Genomic DNA, 17478 nt, shown 5'->3' on the forward strand with positions numbered 1-17478 from the left:
AAAGAAATTTTGGCATTTAGATTTGCATCCACTTGAAAATGGTTTCTTTATAAATAAATAAATAACTAAAAAATATGAAAATTGTAATGTATTTTATGTTCTATAATAATCGTTGGGTTATTTTCAAAAATTTGGGTTCCCTTGATCCCTCCGTCGATCTCCGGGAAGACCTTCGAAAAAAGTTGTCTGGCAGTGAGGAAGATTTTTCTGCTCCAAAAACCAAAAACTATAATAAACTGTTATTGAAACAGAAGAATAGAAGTGACGATCGAAGGACTAGTCGAAATTTTTTTCGGCTCTCCAATAAAAGTCGTTATTTATGAGAAAATTCACACTTGGGAATGACTTAAAAAATTGTCAAAAGTAATTATCAAATAACATATTTTTGCGATCATTACCTGGCAAATATATCAAAGAAGGTTTTGTGAATATTTCAAAGCAATCATGGCCATACAGCTCGCCTACACTGCCAGTAAGTTGGACTTGTGACTAGGCCAGCAATCGTCCTGCAATCATTTCGATAATATGTGACAAACTTTCTAGTTTCCTTCCGCTCCTTTGCACATGCTCTTGACAATTCTAATATCTCATGCTCCTAAGACATTTCATTTTACCTGCTGTCTGTATAGAGTTTGTACCGAGATTCTCCAACAATTACTGGCGCACGTTAAATGACAAATGGCATTAACTTCAGGCCACCGACCGATTATTTATGACTCTGCTTTTATATTTGCCTTTAATAGCTTAATACGTCTCAATTAAGTGAGTTTATTAACAATTCTTTTAAATATTTAAAATATTACCACATTACATTTTATAGTGCTTGTAGGCATATTGTGACAATTTAAATAATTATTTGTTTACTTCGCTAAAATGTTCTTTGTCATCATGGAATTATTCACACACTTCAATTTATATGCAAATATTTATTTGATAGATTTCGCCAATTATAATATTTTTTATAACTAAAATATTATTTAGTAAACAAAGTCAATTGGACTACGCTGTGCGACATAAAAATAGCCAACGACCAAGTATACTACTATGGGCAAAAAATAGTAAGACTTTTTGATTTGAATTTCGCGCGAAAACCTATTCGTCGAAAAATTTTCTAGTTTGCTATGATTGTCAGTGGCATCTGTGACAAATGTCACATCAAAATAGCCATTAGTGCTTAATTTAGCTTGTTTTCTGAAATACATAAAGTGCATTAGGCGATTTTAACGTTGAGTTAAAATATTCAACAAAGAAGCTCCATTAAACTTTGTGTGCAGAATCAAATATTTTTTATCATAACATTAAGAATGTTGAAAAAGACCTTCGGTGATAATTGTTTGTGGCGAGCAAGTGTTTTTGATTGGCACAAATTATTCAAAGATTGCACGTTCATCAACATCAACTGATGATAAACATCTCAACCAAATAAGGGAAATGGTGCTTGAGAATCGAATACAATAATTTACGATCACCAGGATGTTATGAAACGTATTATTATATTTCTGGCGATGAGTCACTGATATATTCTTATGACCCAGAAACGGCCGTTCAATCGGCCGAATATCATGGCACAGGTGAATCGAAACCGAAAACAACGTCAAAACAGGTCACAAATCACAATCATGTTGATAGTCTTCTTCGATTGTCGAGGTGTGCTGCAGTCCGAATTCTTTCCGACCACTTTACCACCAGAGCAATGCCCAAAAAAGTTAGGTTAAGTAATGGAATTCTTAATAGGAGCTTACCTAATTTTATTTAAAAATCAAAACCTAGTTTTTATTTAATTTTTAAAGTTTACCTTATTTTTTTCTTTAGCTGAATTGGCAAGTTCTTTTGTAATCACTTAATTTTGTATGATTTGTGCATGAACAATAATTATTTATGTTATCAATAATGGCGAAATACATATGTATATATATATTGCTTTTTATTGATAAAATTTCAAGTTAAAGGCGGTTGTCTGCTGCGAATGCCAGTTCTGCGACCGATCAGAGTGCGTTTATTCACCTTTCATAATTTTTTTTTTTAAGGTTAAGGTACCGTTGTACGTATGCATGCAAATTCAAGACTCGTGATTATATTAAATAATTTAATGCTTGAGTACGACTTTAATTTTTGACTGAGTAATTTTGGAATGACTGTACAGAGGTCTAATAATGAATGTGGTGCTTTTATTGTCATAAGAGGAAAATTCGAAATAGACGTTAATTTTCATAGCGACCATCGCTAAAAGCAATTGAAGCGGTCTAGGGATCCAAATTTACATGTGCTGGACAAGACCAAATCAGACCTATCAGTCTAATCGAGTAGCGGTAGGTAGAATGCTCAAGTTGAGGGTTAATCTTTTTCTCCTCTTGTTTGTTTCGCTTCCTAGATATTTATTTGTTGCCACGCAAGAACCTAATTTATTTCTGATCTAGTTCCGATTTAGTGGTATCAATATTTTCTGTTCTTAACCAAGTTCCATTCAAAGTTATATGCACACCATCCTCAAGACAATCGTTATCTATTTTGTTTTTTCCGACACTTTTCTACGATAAGTAAGCCTAATGACAGTTTATCTAATGGTTCATAGAAGTTCTGGTTATATATCATAATATTCCTATATATACTTTTCTTGCTGTCTAGTCTCTGCTTCGTTCAGGTTGGTTGTCATCTAACTTAAGGTCCAGAAAACTTGCTGGATCGAAGGGGTCGGACCTTATGGAGAGGGGTGTTAGATGAGAGGGATTAACTGAAAATAAAAAGAGGTGGTTAGAGTCCTGCGAGGACTCATTGTATGCTGGACATATATTTGGAATGTCGCGGTCGATTCTAGATAAGTATGAGTTTAACCTCCTACAGTGTTCAAAACGAAATTGTGCAAGGACCACCCTAGATTTTCGGGCCAACTCGAGCTCTTCGTCTGCAATATTTGGTAGTTTGAGTCTAAGTGCGCCATTCACTGAGAGGAAGTCGATAAAACTGTTGATGGCTCCACTCTGAATATTGATGACTCCGCTGTGAAAATCAATCAGTTTGTGTCTAAAGTTTGTTGCGTCCGAAGTTTGGTCGGCGCACTAATCGATGTCGTCGTAAACAAGGGAAGACCCCCTGATGTCCGAAAAAATCGCCTCCGCTTGAAGCAGACAACTTCGAGGATGGTTTCTATGAAAAAAGCAGTCATAGGAACAGTGATCAGGCACAGGCTGTCAAATAAAACATCTAAAATCTTAGGTTTGTTTATAGTCCAAATTTTAACGCCTTCGACTAGGATATTAAGATACAGTTTGTACTTCTTCTTCCCGGTTAGTGAGTGTCAGGCTCCTTGCAGATCGTCTGGGGGTTCTACAAGAGTATGCTCCGATCTTGAAACTTTCTGTTAGTCGCCGCATCTTTTCGTAGAATTTTGATCCGGTTAGTGAATATAGTCGCTATGCTATTTGTAGAAGAGAGTGTGAGGCTCCTTACAGAGATGAAGCCAGAGAGATGGCTGTTTACTAGTCCAGTTTCATTGTACAGGTAAAACATTTAGTATTGACGAACTTCATCATATGCACGGAATGCTTCAGAGAAGACATAATAGGTAATACGGTGGTTTCCTAAAGACCTAGGGTCGTCATCAGACACCCATTCTACCTACCTACCTAAGGTGACATGCTATTTCCTTTTTGTTGCTATCATAGTATGCCTCCTTCCAATTACATGCGAGAAGAGCACAGCGTGATTATATATTTTAAGTAGTGCAAACGAACTTCTGTCAGTCAAGCAAGGGTTAATACCATATATATTTTGTTTATATGTACTACACTAATATTTTTCACATGTTTGATTGATGCCGCTATTTGATTGGCAACATACTTGTCCATTAATAGATGCAAGCATACGCACGCTAACATACTTACATACTAAAATTTATACTTAGAAGCTTGCATTGTAACTATGCAAATGCTTTGACTTTTTTGCTTATAGCCTCATGCATATTTAATAATTTTTTTCTGTGCCTAATCAGTGCCTTGCAATAAGCTACGTTGCAACAGTTCAATGACAAAGCTTGACCTTGCCTTTTTCACTACAAACATCATCTTTAATCAGCAATAATTTTCCTTTTCTTAATCTATATAACATTAGCAGCACGTGTTGAATACTTTTAATCAGCTACTTGCAAGGCTGCATCACTGCATAGACTAACACGCCCACACTTGTTTAAATGCCAACATGCCCAAGTCCAAAATACTTACGCGCCGTAGCGATATGGACGAAAAGGATTCGCTTTCTATAATGGACAGCTTGTGCGCCCCAAATGTGTGCTATGGACATGATGAAACGGTAAGTAATTAGTAAAATCCTTGTTATCAAAAACAAGATGCACATAATACAACTCTGAAATGCTTCTTCATAGATCGATCTCGGCAGCGAATTGGAGACGCCAACTGGTGATGGTGCTGGTGGCGGTGAACGCGAGAAATGGAGTCGCGAAATAGAGTTTCTCTTCTCGTGCATTGCTCTCTCTGTCGGGCTGGGCAATGTGTGGCGATTTCCATTCATAGCATTAGAGAATGGTGGTGGCGCCTTCGTGATACCCTACGTTATTGTATTGCTACTCATTGGTCGACCCGTCTATTATATGGAGGTACTGATCGGACAATTCGCCAGTCGTGGCGCGTTGGGCGTATTCGATATGGCGCCAATTATGAAAGGTGTGTGGCATCTTGAGGAAAGTGAGAGTTGGGTTTAAAGTAGTACTATAGTAAAACACTTTTTATGGCAAAACTGTTTTTTTTTTTATTCAGCCTAGTTCCCTTCTAGGATGATACACCGATTGTAGAGACCCTCCAACCATTTCCATGTAGTACAATTTCTTTTCTTCAAATTAGACTCCAGTTTCGAGGGCCGTCTCTTCATTCGACGAAAATTTATTTTCAGCGACCATTCTTTTGAGATCTGAAAACAGTGGAACTGAAGCATTTCGAAGCCAAATACATAGATTTTCGCCATCATTTTCACTGACTTGTGACACGGTGGTTTGTCTTGCTGAAACAGAACATTTTTCGATCTGGATTTCGTCCTTCAAACAGTCCAATAACGATATGTAATAGTCGTTGTTGATGGTACAGAAGTACAGACGCCACGTCCACGTCTCCACGTCTAAACTTAGATTTTTCTTTTCAAATGATCTGTTACAGTTCAGTAAAGTAGTTATTATTTAAAATTATAGACCTCTGGGATCTGGGATTTAGGATTATATTTCCTTTAAGTAGATTATTAATGTTTTCAACCCAACCCCACAGGCATCGCGTATGGACAGGTTTATGCGACAGCGTTGGCGACCACTTATTACGCCGCCATTATGGCATTAACCATCAAATACTTAATTGCTTCATTTGCTGAAATACTACCCTGGGCCACATGTCTACCGGAATGGGACGACAATTGTGTATCAATTACAAGCTATAATTCCAGTGCGTTTGACAATACTACAGAGGGAAAGCTCATCTCTTCAGCCGAATTGTATTTCACGTGGGTAGCAATGAAACTTTTCACAATAAAAATTTCGCTCAAATTATTCCAACAGCAAGGTGGTGCTGCGCGAGAAGGACAATATCGAAGACGGCATTGGCGCGCCGAATACGGATTTGGTGATCTACTTATTCCTTGTCTGGGTGATGATTGCGACAACGCTCATTAAAGGTAAGATCCAATTTAATATTAATTATCTGTTAAGCCTGTACTAAGTCGACTTTTTCACTTTTCTTCAAGGTATTCACAGCTCCGGGAAAGCCTCGTATTTTCTGGCTTTATTTCCTTATGTCATACTATTTATTTTGCTTGGACGTGCTTTAACTTTGCCCGGCGCCTGGGACGGTATAGTTTATTTCTTGAAACCGCAATGGGATCAGCTGCTGAATGCAGATGTAGGTATCTGGAATGAATTTCCATTCACTCAAAATTTTGTTTTATTTATCCAATTTGTATTATCTCCAATAGGTTTGGTATGCCGCGATCACCCAAATGTTCTTCTCGCTGGCGATCTGTTTTGGCACATTGATCATGTATGCTTCGTTCAATAACTTTCACAAGCGAGTGCACAAGTGAGTAGCTTTCATTTTATAGAGAGATCGTGCTGTGAAAAATATTTGGATATAAGTTCTTTTATCAATGTTGTCATCTTGAGTCTGGGACATTGTCTTGACCTAATTTCATGCGGCCAAATTCTTAGCCGCCTCGTTATGAACCCGGTCATAGTACATCAATCCGAGTACTCCATTGATTTCTTCCGGTTTTTCGTAACCCTATCCCTGCTTGGGTGGTAAGGTTCTTTGTCATCGAAGTTATCTAACGGTAGGGCCAGGAAATATGCTGTTTGGGCGGGATCGGACCATAGGGTATTTCAGAGTTAGGTTTCCTGGGCTTGCAAATAGGTGGTTAGAGAAGTTCATTATGTTCCTTAACCGGAAGCATACTGGCCTGGCGACTGCAGTATAGTTCGAGACCGGGCGGCTGATTGCGTTTTATGTTGCCGACAACGTTCCATTGTCTTTCTTCATGAGCTCCCGACTATCGACTTGAGGATTTTGTTGCATCTCTGTGAAGAGGAGGCTGTCGACTGTTATGTCTCAAATTTTAAGATTATTAACAGTCGGGATTGGAATGTCCTCGACAGTAATGTTAAGATCCAGTCTCTTTCCTCCAGTTTGTGGCTATAGTCGCTGTGAATTTAGTGGGGGAGGAAATGAGCTCTTTCCAAAGAAGAAACGAGAAAGGTCGGAGAGATAGCCATTTACAAAATTTTGATCCCTCTAATCGGTGCTCAAGGGTTGTTTCCGTATTCCTTGCAAATCTCTCTGACTATTACCGGTAGTACTAGGTTTGAGGGTATACCAAAGCAACCAACTAAAAAGGAACAAACTTTACCAGGAAGAAACATTTTATACGACGGGCAGTTTAGCGATTGCCTTGTATAGCTCTTTAATTGTAGTGCTCACCTCTAATAACTATAGGGAAGTCACTTCTTCGAAATAGTTCGAAACGCGGTTAGAATTCTGTCAGATAGAAACCGATATAAACAAAATTTTGTTTGGAGAACTTACCGTGATTCTTATCCATTATATTGTATAATAAGGGAATTCTTTAAACTCTTCTTACTTTCGCCCCTCAAGTGGGAATTTGAGACTTCGTAAGATTAGTAATATATATATGGATAAAATGTTTTGAAAATTACCTAGTTCTCCACAAAAATTTATAGAAATAATAACCCTTGACACTTAAAAATCACTTCCACTCTTTTTCATTATAGAGACGTCATAATCGTAACTACAATAGATTCCTGCACCTCAATACTCGCTGGCTGCGTCATCTTCGGCATACTTGGCAATCTTACGCTGGAAACGAATACCACAGACATATCGAAAGTGGTGAAAGGAGGCGCCGGGTTAGCCTTCATCTCATATCCCGAAGCTATAGCGAAGTTTAAATTGTTACCACAGTTATTTGCGGTGCTCTTCTTCTTCATGCTGTTCGTGTTAGGTAAGTGGAAGCAAAGAGAGAGAAAAATAAGTAGATAGACAGGCAGAGCGATACACGTAGAAGAGAGATTTTGTATAATTCAGTTTTTCTCTCTGCTCTCAACAGGTATTGGCAGCAATATCGGCATGTCTTCCTGCGTGATAACGGTATTCAAAGATCGTTTCAATCACCTGCCACAATGGGTGATAACAATCGGCTTTTCAATATGCAGTTTTCTATGCGGAATCATCTATACAACACCTGGTGGACAGTTTCTGCTCAACTTAGTCGACTTCTTTGGCTGCTCATTTATAGCCTTATTTTTGGCTATTGGAGAGATTGTTACTATATCATGGATTTATGGTATGCTAATCTATGTATAAATAATTTTTCTTTAAAAATGTGAGTGACTTATTACATTCTCCCGATTTCCTGATATCTAGGTGTCAAACGCTTCTGTAAGGACATTGAATTCATGTGTGATCTCAAGACTGGCATATATTGGCGTCTCTGCTGGGCCATTTTCACGCCTGGTCTTATGTTTCTTGTGCTCGTCTACACATTGGTTACTTACAAACCACTCGAATATAATGATGTCGCATATCCAGATTATATTATGAATATGGCTTGGCTCTTGTGGTTCATTGGTGTTGGTCAATTGCCTTTCTGGGCATTATACACGGTCTCCAAGCAGCCGGGTGGTACGCTTAAAGAGGTTGGTACTCGATGTGAGATGTAACATATATATGGGTTCACACCAAATATATCCTTTTTTCAAACAGAAATTCCGTCAAGCCATACAACCCGAGTCCAGTTGGGGTCCAGCGTCACCAGACAAATATGAAAAGTATTTACTATTTATGAAAAACTCAGAGGCGATACCGGATGATAATTGGACGACGCGCATCTATGATAATATTTTCGGTTAATTTTAAGTGAAAATCAGCATTAAGTACTTAAAGCGCCTATTTAAGCATCCATTTTTATACTTACACTGCTTTTTGTGTGCGAAAAAATTACAAAATATTTTCTAGCTTTAAATTTATTTTCATAGTTGGTTTTAGCTTAGTTTTATTGTTAATTTCGCTGCTTTAAGGTTTTTGTATTTATAATAAAGAAAGTACTTAGTTGCTCTAAAATTTTGTAAATATTATATATTTGATATATATGTATGTATATCTTTAATGTAATTCATATTACCGTTAATCGCTTAGTTTATTAGCTACTGTATACGTAAAGTCGCATAAGAGAGAGAATTGGAAGAAGAGAGAGTGCTTTCACTACAGTTTTTTTTAGAAATTCCACGTGACTGGCTTACGTAGCTAGTTTAGGCAGGCGGTGCAGTAGTGGCAAGTGGTAAATTGATTTTTATAGTGTTTATTTTTAAATATTTAGTTATTTTTTATGAACTAACGCTTTGATATGGTTTTGTGTTTTACTTCTAGCGAAAGGAGCGAGGCACGAATTTTCGAAAATTTATTTTTTAAATACCGTTATTTGTAAATATACTACAGAAAACATATCTTAAAAAAATATGCACGTACTTTTATCTATAAATTTAATATGATTTTTTAATATTTTTTATTTTGATGAAAATCTATGCGAAATTTTTTAAGCCCTGTCTCTTATACACATCTAGATGTGTATAAGAGACAGATTTAAAAGATCAGTGAAAACCATTTTGAAAAATCATTTTGGCCTAAGAAAAGTGAAAGCACGATTGGTTTCAAAGTCACTCAACTTTTTGGAAAAACAGCGTCGCGTTAACGTCTGTGAAATAATACTTTCTGACCATTAAAATGCAATAAAACATATTATTACTGGCAATGAGTCTTGAAACTATGCTTAGCTAAGGTTATGGTTCACTCCGAATCCCTCCTGACGCGCCAAACTGTCAACAAGAAATACTATTTGATTATTATGAGTCTGTTGCGCGAAGCTTTCGATTAAAGAGGTTAAAATTATGAGCCAAAACCTCTTGATTTTTGCACCACGATAATGCACCATCGCATACTGCATTGATTCTTCACAAGTTTTCGACAAATTTCTAACCAATATTCTGCCGCTACCACTGTAGTCGTCTGATTTAGCTCCGAGTGACTTTTGCCTATTTAGCAAACTCAAATAATTGCTCCGGAGAAACCGTTTTAAGTCAATTGAAGACATTATAAGCGAATTTCTACGCGCATTCCGGAAAGTGAGTTCAATAACTGTTTCCAGGGTTGGAAAAAACGTTGTCATCAGTGTATTGAGACTTAAGGTGATTAAGGGGACGACATAGGTTTTGAAGAATAAATTAAGTATTTTAAAAGTCTTACTATTTTTTGCTCATACATAGTTGTATTACGAGCAGAAGAAAAGTTTTTACCGACTACACCGTTGATTTTAACTCTCTTCTGAGTATTTCTGGTAAGCGGAGAGAAGCTTACATTTAAAACCTGAAGCAAAAACTGAAAGGCATTCCTATACGTTCATACCATACATACAATATATAGATTTAAATAGTTAATTATAACTACAAAAAATTACATTTTTTACTTTTAAAACAAATTAATAGCTTTGCGAATTTAAACCACGTATAGAAAACAAATGATTCCCAAAAAATCCTAAAATTAAAAAAACTACTTTACTTCTCAACAAGATATTGCATTGATCATTTTAATACTTTTAATAATTTAATATTGTTGTTTTAAGGGGGTATTCTACTCTAGAATTTTGAAAATTTCGATCTTTTTTTTCATATATTTAAAGTTCAGACCCTTAAGAACATATCCTCCAAAGAATTTTTAAAAATTTTAAATTATTTTAAGAGCTACAGTCACTTTAGTGACGCAGTACCTAGCCCGGTAGGTAGGTAGACTCACTTTTTTAAACGCGTTTTTCTCGAAACTACTTTTTCCACACGGTACCGGCATTGTCTCAAGTTCTATACAACCAATTTACTTGAAATTTTTTGTGAACCTTCTTTATATAATCCTTTATCCTTTATCTTTATATAATCCTTAATCCTCTGTTTTTAATATTTAAAAAAAATTCAGGGTTTTCAAAAAAAGCGTAAAAAATGATTTTTATTTTCAGGCAGTCGCCATTTAAAAACAAAAATGTTGTTCGTGTTCCCTTTGGTAGGGACTATAACAGCAACGTTACTGATTAAGAATTTCTTTTGATTTTTTTTGCAGACCACCAGGAGAGTCAGGATCAATGTCATTAGGATCCGCCATTTTTGTTACACCTGTCTCTCCCCTCCCCCCTCCTATAATTATTTAAGTTTTTAATTTTTTTTCTGTATTCTTAAAGTGTCAATAAAAACACCACAAAAAAGTGGATAAAAAATAAATAAATAAATAAATAGAATACCCCATTAATAACTTATTTCTTTACTATTGTTCTTTATCTTTTACTTTTCTAGAAATTTAAATTTTTAATTTTTTTGAATTTTAAATTTTTTGGATTGTTTTTTATTTTTATTCCTGGTTTTTGGTTCTTCTGAATTTCGAATGCTTACCACTAACTTTGAACTACTATCTTTGTAACTTTTAGTTATAAAATTTAAAGCGTTGACTTGTTAGTATTACTTATTACTTTCATATTTAAAATTGCTTAAATTTTTAGATTTTTTTTCTAGCTTAATTGCAGCTTAATGGTTTTTCACTGAGTGTAGCACTTTTGCTCGCATTTATTGCGTAATTGATTTTTGTTTTATTTATCACAGCATTTTTGATTTAGCAAGTATTTATTGATTTAATGCTATTTATTGCTACTTTTGTTAATTTATTTACTTTTTAGTTTGATTATAATAAACTTATAGCATAATGGTTTGCTTAGTTTTCTAACTTATTATGTAATATAATGTAATAATCGTTTTGCATTTCAAAATTTACTAAACAAGCGAATCAAATTTTTTTGCGGTTATGTTTCAAACAAGCTTTTACCGTTAGTTTTTGAAGTTTTTAGAAGTTTGAATTTCCTTCTCTTTTTTATGTTTTTTAATTGTTCTAAGTTTTTTATTTGCTTCTCCTTGATAATTAAAGAAAATATAATTTTCTATTTTATTTCAACTACTTTTGTTGTTTACTCTTTGCTCTCATTTTAATTAGACCGCACATACTTTTTTTTTATGAAGAATAGTAAACACACTCTTCCCCACTCACGAAAAAAAGTTCTAGTGATCCAGAACAGGCTACAAGACTATCAGAAATCACTCAGTTCACCCTCGAGGAACAGCAACTGGCCGCTTTCAAGCTCAAAACTAACAAATCACCCGGCCCACATGGGGTCCCAACAGAAATACTTAAAATAATCGCCGCAGAATGGCATGCAGTACTCTTAAATATGTGGAATGCCTATCTCGAAGCTAGAATATTTCCTGAGATTTGAGGATATCGCCTGCTATGCATGCTCGACACTGCGGGTAAGCTCAATGATTGGCTGCTTAAACTTAGACTGGAAGCAGCTATCAATGAAGCTAGCGGACTTTCCCCCAGACAACACGGTTTTATTCTGGGAAAGGCAACTCTAAGAGCCAACCGAAACGTCATTGAAAATGTAAAAGTCACACATGGTAAATGCCCCAAATACAAGCGAATAGTTCTGCTGACGACTTTAGACGTTCGAAACGCATTCAACAGTTCGAGATGGGCTGGTATTTCGCAACCCCTCACCCGAAAAAACAAAAAAAAAAGAAAGAAAAAATATTATGAAATCATATAACAAAATTAAACAAAATAAATTTGATAGGACATGGTAACTTAAAATAATTACCTACAGTTTTAATTAATTATTTTATTTTATTACATTTTCAATTGAATTAACTATTTCATTAAAAAAAAAAAAAAAAAAAAAAAAAAAAAAAAAAAAAAAAAAAAAAAAAAAAAAAAAAAAAAAAAAAAAAAAAAAAAAAAAAAAAAAAAAACCTANAAAAAGTAATAGTGAAAATAAAAAAAAAATTAGGAAAAAATTTTTACTTCAGCTGCAACAAGCTTTTTTACAGCATAAAAAGATCTTTATATTGATTTTCATCATTCAGTTTGTATAGCTACCTACATATATGCTATGGTAGTCCCATCTGAACAATTTCTTCGAAGATTGTACCATTAGCTTGGACAGAAATCTATCTAAATCTAAAAGTTTGTGAAAGTATTTTGTTAAACAAAAAAGTATTATTTACAATAATACAATTTTGATCGGTCAGTTTATATGTATGTCAGCTTTATGCTACAGTTTTCCGATCTAAACCATTTGTTTAGATTTCGTTCGAAAATGACTAATTTTAAGAGGAAATCTACTCAAATAAAAATATTTTCTATAACAGTAAATTTTGTCGATCGTTCAGTTTGTATGGCAGCTATTTTGCTCCGAAAAAAAAATTAAAAAATTTCAGATTGATATTTCAAAAACTGAGTAACTAAAAGGTTATCCAAATATAAGTACTTTTTTCTATAGCCTTCTTTTGACAGATCACTCGTGAGTGGTGTCAAAGCTGTCATGTTATTTTTGTTCAGTATTGTTTGGCATTTCATCATGGAATGACTTACGCCTGAAGAAGGTTTACAAATCGTTCGATGCAACTCGGATTGACGTATGTAACAACTTGGCGCATTTTACGCCGAGTTCTTAAATTAAAAACGTACAAAATACAGCTTGTGGCAGAACAGCTTGTGAAGCCGTTCGATGTTCCCAAGTGACATCGATTTGCTTTATGAGCTCTTGAAAAGTTCCAAGAAGAACGTTTTCAAGCCACATTTTGTTCAGCGTTGAGTCCCATTTCTGGCTCACTGGATATGTAAACAAGCAGGATTTCCGCATTTGGGACGAAGATCAACTTGAAGAGATTCAAAAGCTGTTATTTCGCCCAGAAAAAAATACATTTGGTGTGGTTTGTAGGCCGGTGGAATCATCGGCATATATTTATTCAAAAATGATGCCGGTGAGAACGTAACCGTCAGTAGCGACCATTATCGCGCCATGATAACCGAATATTTCATGCCTGGAATTGAAGCTCGTGATCTCGGCGATATTTTGATTGAAGAAGACGACGCTACTTCCCACACATCGCATGAATCAATCGATTTATTGAGAGAACACTTCGGTGAGCAGATAATTTGACGTATTGGTCCGGTTATTATACCGTTATACTTTTTCCTATGGGGATTTGTAAAGTCTAAAGTCTATGTGGACAATCCTGCTTCCATTCAGGACTTGGAGCAAAACATCACGAGTGCCATTTTTAATCTTCAAAAAATAACATCCCCGATTAAATTTGAAGTTTCTGTGCTTTTTGTTTAAAAATTACATATTCCGTATATATTTAATAGGATCTTCCACGTTTCCATCTGGGCGTAACAAACATCGTGGTATACTTAATATACCCTGTCCTGCGTGTAAAATATATATAGATAACAAAAACAATGAATCTTAGTGACTTGAGAGTAATTTAGAGATAGAAAGAGTATTACATATTTCTGTGCACAAAAATAAGACTAATAATGTCTTGCAGGGTTCGTGAAAATCAAATTTCTAGTGCCGGAACGTTTAGAACGTTGGAAAAGGTCTTCGGTGTTAATTGTTTTTCATGTGCAAATGTTTTTGATTGGTACAAAAGAGGGGTACTGAACGCGTTGACGACTAACTATGTTCATGATGGCCAACAACATCAACTGATGATCAATACGTCAACAAAATAAAAGGAATTGGTGCTTGAGAATCGCCGAGTCAGAGATCTTGGCATCATTAGAATATGGGAAGGATCAGTGGAAACCATTTTAAAAGATAATTTGAGCCTAAGAAAAGTGAAAGCACGATTGGTTTCAAAGTCACTCAACTTTTTGGAAAAACAGCGTCGCGTTAACGTCTGTGAAATAATACTTTCTGACCATTAAAATGCAATAAAACATATTATTACTGGCAATGAGTCTTGAAACTATGCTTAGCTAAGGTTATGGTTCACTCCGAATCCCTCCTGACGCGCCAAACTGTCAACAAGAAATACTATTTGATTATTATGAGTCTGTTGCGCGAAGCTTTCGATTAAAGAGGTTAAAATTATGAGCCAAAACCTCTTGATTTTTGCACCACGATAATGCACCATCGCATACTGCATTGATTCTTCACAAGTTTTCGACAAATTTCTAACCAATATTCTGCCGCTACCACTGTAGTCGTCTGATTTAGCTCCGAGTGACTTTTGCCTATTTAGCAAACTCAAATAATTGCTCCGGAGAAACCGTTTTAAGTCAATTGAAGACATTATAAGCGAATTTCTACGCGCATTCCGGAAAGTGAGTTCAATAACTGTTTCCAGGGTTGGAAAAAACGTTGTCATCAGTGTATTGAGACTTAAGGTGATTAAGGGGACGACATAGGTTTTGAAGAATAAATTAAGTATTTTAAAAGTCTTACTATTTTTTGCTCATACATAGTTGTATTACGAGCAGAAGAAAAGTTTTTACCGACTACACCGTTGATTTTAACTCTCTTCTGAGTATTTCTGGTAAGCGGAGAGAAGCTTACATTTAAAACCTGAAGCAAAAACTGAAAGGCATTCCTATACGTTCATACCATACATACAATATATAGATTTAAATAGTTAATTATAACTACAAAAAATTACATTTTTTACTTTTAAAACAAATTAATAGCTTTGCGAATTTAAACCACGTATAGAAAACAAATGATTCCCAAAAAATCCTAAAATTAAAAAAACTACTTTACTTCTCAACAAGATATTGCATTGATCATTTTAATACTTTTAATAATTTAATATTGTTGTTTTAAGGGGGTATTCTACTCTAGAATTTTGAAAATTTCGATCTTTTTTTTCATATATTTAAAGTTCAGACCCTTAAGAACATATCCTCCAAAGAATTTTTAAAAATTTTAAATTATTTTAAGAGCTACAGTCACTTTAGTGACGCAGTACCTAGCCCGGTAGGTAGGTAGACTCACTTTTTTAAACGCGTTTTTCTCGAAACTACTTTTTCCACACGGTACCGGCATTGTCTCAAGTTCTATACAACCAATTTACTTGAAATTTTTTGTGAACCTTCTTTATATAATCCTTTATCCTTTATCTTTATATAATCCTTAATCCTCTGTTTTTAATATTTAAAAAAAATTCAGGGTTTTCAAAAAAAGCGTAAAAAATGATTTTTATTTTCAGGCAGTCGCCATTTAAAAACAAAAATGTTGTTCGTGTTCCCTTTGGTAGGGACTATAACAGCAACGTTACTGATTAAGAATTTCTTTTGATTTTTTTTGCAGACCACCAGGAGAGTCAGGATCAATGTCATTAGGATCCGCCATTTTTGTTACACCTGTCTCTCCCCTCCCCCCTCCTATAATTATTTAAGTTTTTAATTTTTTTTCTGTATTCTTAAAGTGTCAATAAAAACACCACAAAAAAGTGGATAAAAAATAAATAAATAAATAAATAGAATACCCCATTAATAACTTATTTCTTTACTATTGTTCTTTATCTTTTACTTTTCTAGAAATTTAAATTTTTAATTTTTTTGAATTTTAAATTTTTTGGATTGTTTTTTATTTTTATTCCTGGTTTTTGGTTCTTCTGAATTTCGAATGCTTACCACTAACTTTGAACTACTATCTTTGTAACTTTTAGTTATAAAATTTAAAGCGTTGACTTGTTAGTATTACTTATTACTTTCATATTTAAAATTGCTTAAATTTTTAGATTTTTTTTCTAGCTTAATTGCAGCTTAATGGTTTTTCACTGAGTGTAGCACTTTTGCTCGCATTTATTGCGTAATTGATTTTTGTTTTATTTATCACAGCATTTTTGATTTAGCAAGTATTTATTGATTTAATGCTATTTATTGCTACTTTTGTTAATTTATTTACTTTTTAGTTTGATTATAATAAACTTATAGCATAATGGTTTGCTTAGTTTTCTAACTTATTATGTAATATAATGTAATAATCGTTTTGCATTTCAAAATTTACTAAACAAGCGAATCAAATTTTTTTGCGGTTATGTTTCAAACAAGCTTTTACCGTTAGTTTTTGAAGTTTTTAGAAGTTTGAATTTCCTTCTCTTTTTTATGTTTTTTAATTGTTCTAAGTTTTTTATTTGCTTCTCCTTGATAATTAAAGAAAATATAATTTTCTATTTTATTTCAACTACTTTTGTTGTTTACTCTTTGCTCTCATTTTAATTAGACCGCACATACTTTTTTTTTATGAAGAATAGTAAACACACTCTTCCCCACTCACGAAAAAAAGTTCTAGTGATCCAGAACAGGCTACAAGACTATCAGAAATCACTCAGTTCACCCTCGAGGAACAGCAACTGGCCGCTTTCAAGCTCAAAACTAACAAATCACCCGGCCCACATGGGGTCCCAACAGAAATACTTAAAATAATCGCCGCAGAATGGCATGCAGTACTCTTAAATATGTGGAATGCCTATCTCGAAGCTAGAATATTTCCTGAGATTTGAGGATATCGCCTGCTATGCATGCTCGACACTGCGGGTAAGCTCAATGATTGGCTGCTTAAACTTAGACTGGAAGCAGCTATCAATGAAGCTAGCGGACTTTCCCCCAGACAACACGGTTTTATTCTGGGAAAGGCAACTCTAAGAGCCAACCGAAACGTCATTGAAAATGTAAAAGTCACACATGGTAAATGCCCCAAATACAAGCGAATAGTTCTGCTGACGACTTTAGACGTTCGAAACGCATTCAACAGTTCGAGATGGGCTGGTATTTCGCAACCCCTCACCCGAAAAAACAAAAAAAAAAGAAAGAAAAAATATTATGAAATCATATAACAAAATTAAACAAAATAAATTTGATAGGACATGGTAACTTAAAATAATTACCTACAGTTTTAATTAATTATTTTATTTTATTACATTTTCAATTGAATTAACTATTTCATTAAAAAAAAAAAAAAAAAAAAAAAAAAAAAAAAAAAAAAAAAAAAAAAAAAAAAAAAAAAAAAAAAAAAAAAAAAAAAAAAAAAAAAAAAAACCTA

The 17478-nt window shown here is 34.4% G+C and overlaps 1 protein-coding gene across 2 annotated transcripts in view; it reads left to right on the forward strand.

The window, feature by feature from the left end:
• Window positions 1-8552, forward strand: part of LOC108972664 (sodium-dependent nutrient amino acid transporter 1) — a 9549-nt gene extending 997 nt beyond the window's left edge. The window contains exons 2-11 of one of the 2 annotated variants that reach the window (XM_018939352.1): window positions 4108-4305; window positions 4379-4676; window positions 5268-5496; window positions 5552-5667; window positions 5737-5891; window positions 5965-6068; window positions 7274-7503; window positions 7609-7845; window positions 7926-8197; window positions 8265-8552. In XM_018939352.1, the coding sequence (XP_018794897.1) occupies window positions 4195-4305; window positions 4379-4676; window positions 5268-5496; window positions 5552-5667; window positions 5737-5891; window positions 5965-6068; window positions 7274-7503; window positions 7609-7845; window positions 7926-8197; window positions 8265-8411 (1899 nt within the window). In that variant the 5' untranslated portion in view covers window positions 4108-4194 and the 3' untranslated portion in view covers window positions 8412-8552. The remainder of the gene's footprint in view (window positions 1-4107; window positions 4306-4378; window positions 4677-5267; window positions 5497-5551; window positions 5668-5736; window positions 5892-5964; window positions 6069-7273; window positions 7504-7608; window positions 7846-7925; window positions 8198-8264) is intronic. The other variant, XM_018939354.1, reaches the window with a different exon arrangement.
• The last annotated feature ends 8926 nt before the right edge of the window (window positions 8553-17478 follow it).

This window comes from Bactrocera latifrons, unplaced genomic scaffold, assembly GCF_001853355.1.
Source record: "Bactrocera latifrons isolate USDA-ARS-PBARC rearing strain unplaced genomic scaffold, ASM185335v1 scaffold_413, whole genome shotgun sequence".
Taxonomy (NCBI): domain Eukaryota; kingdom Metazoa; phylum Arthropoda; class Insecta; order Diptera; family Tephritidae; genus Bactrocera; species Bactrocera latifrons.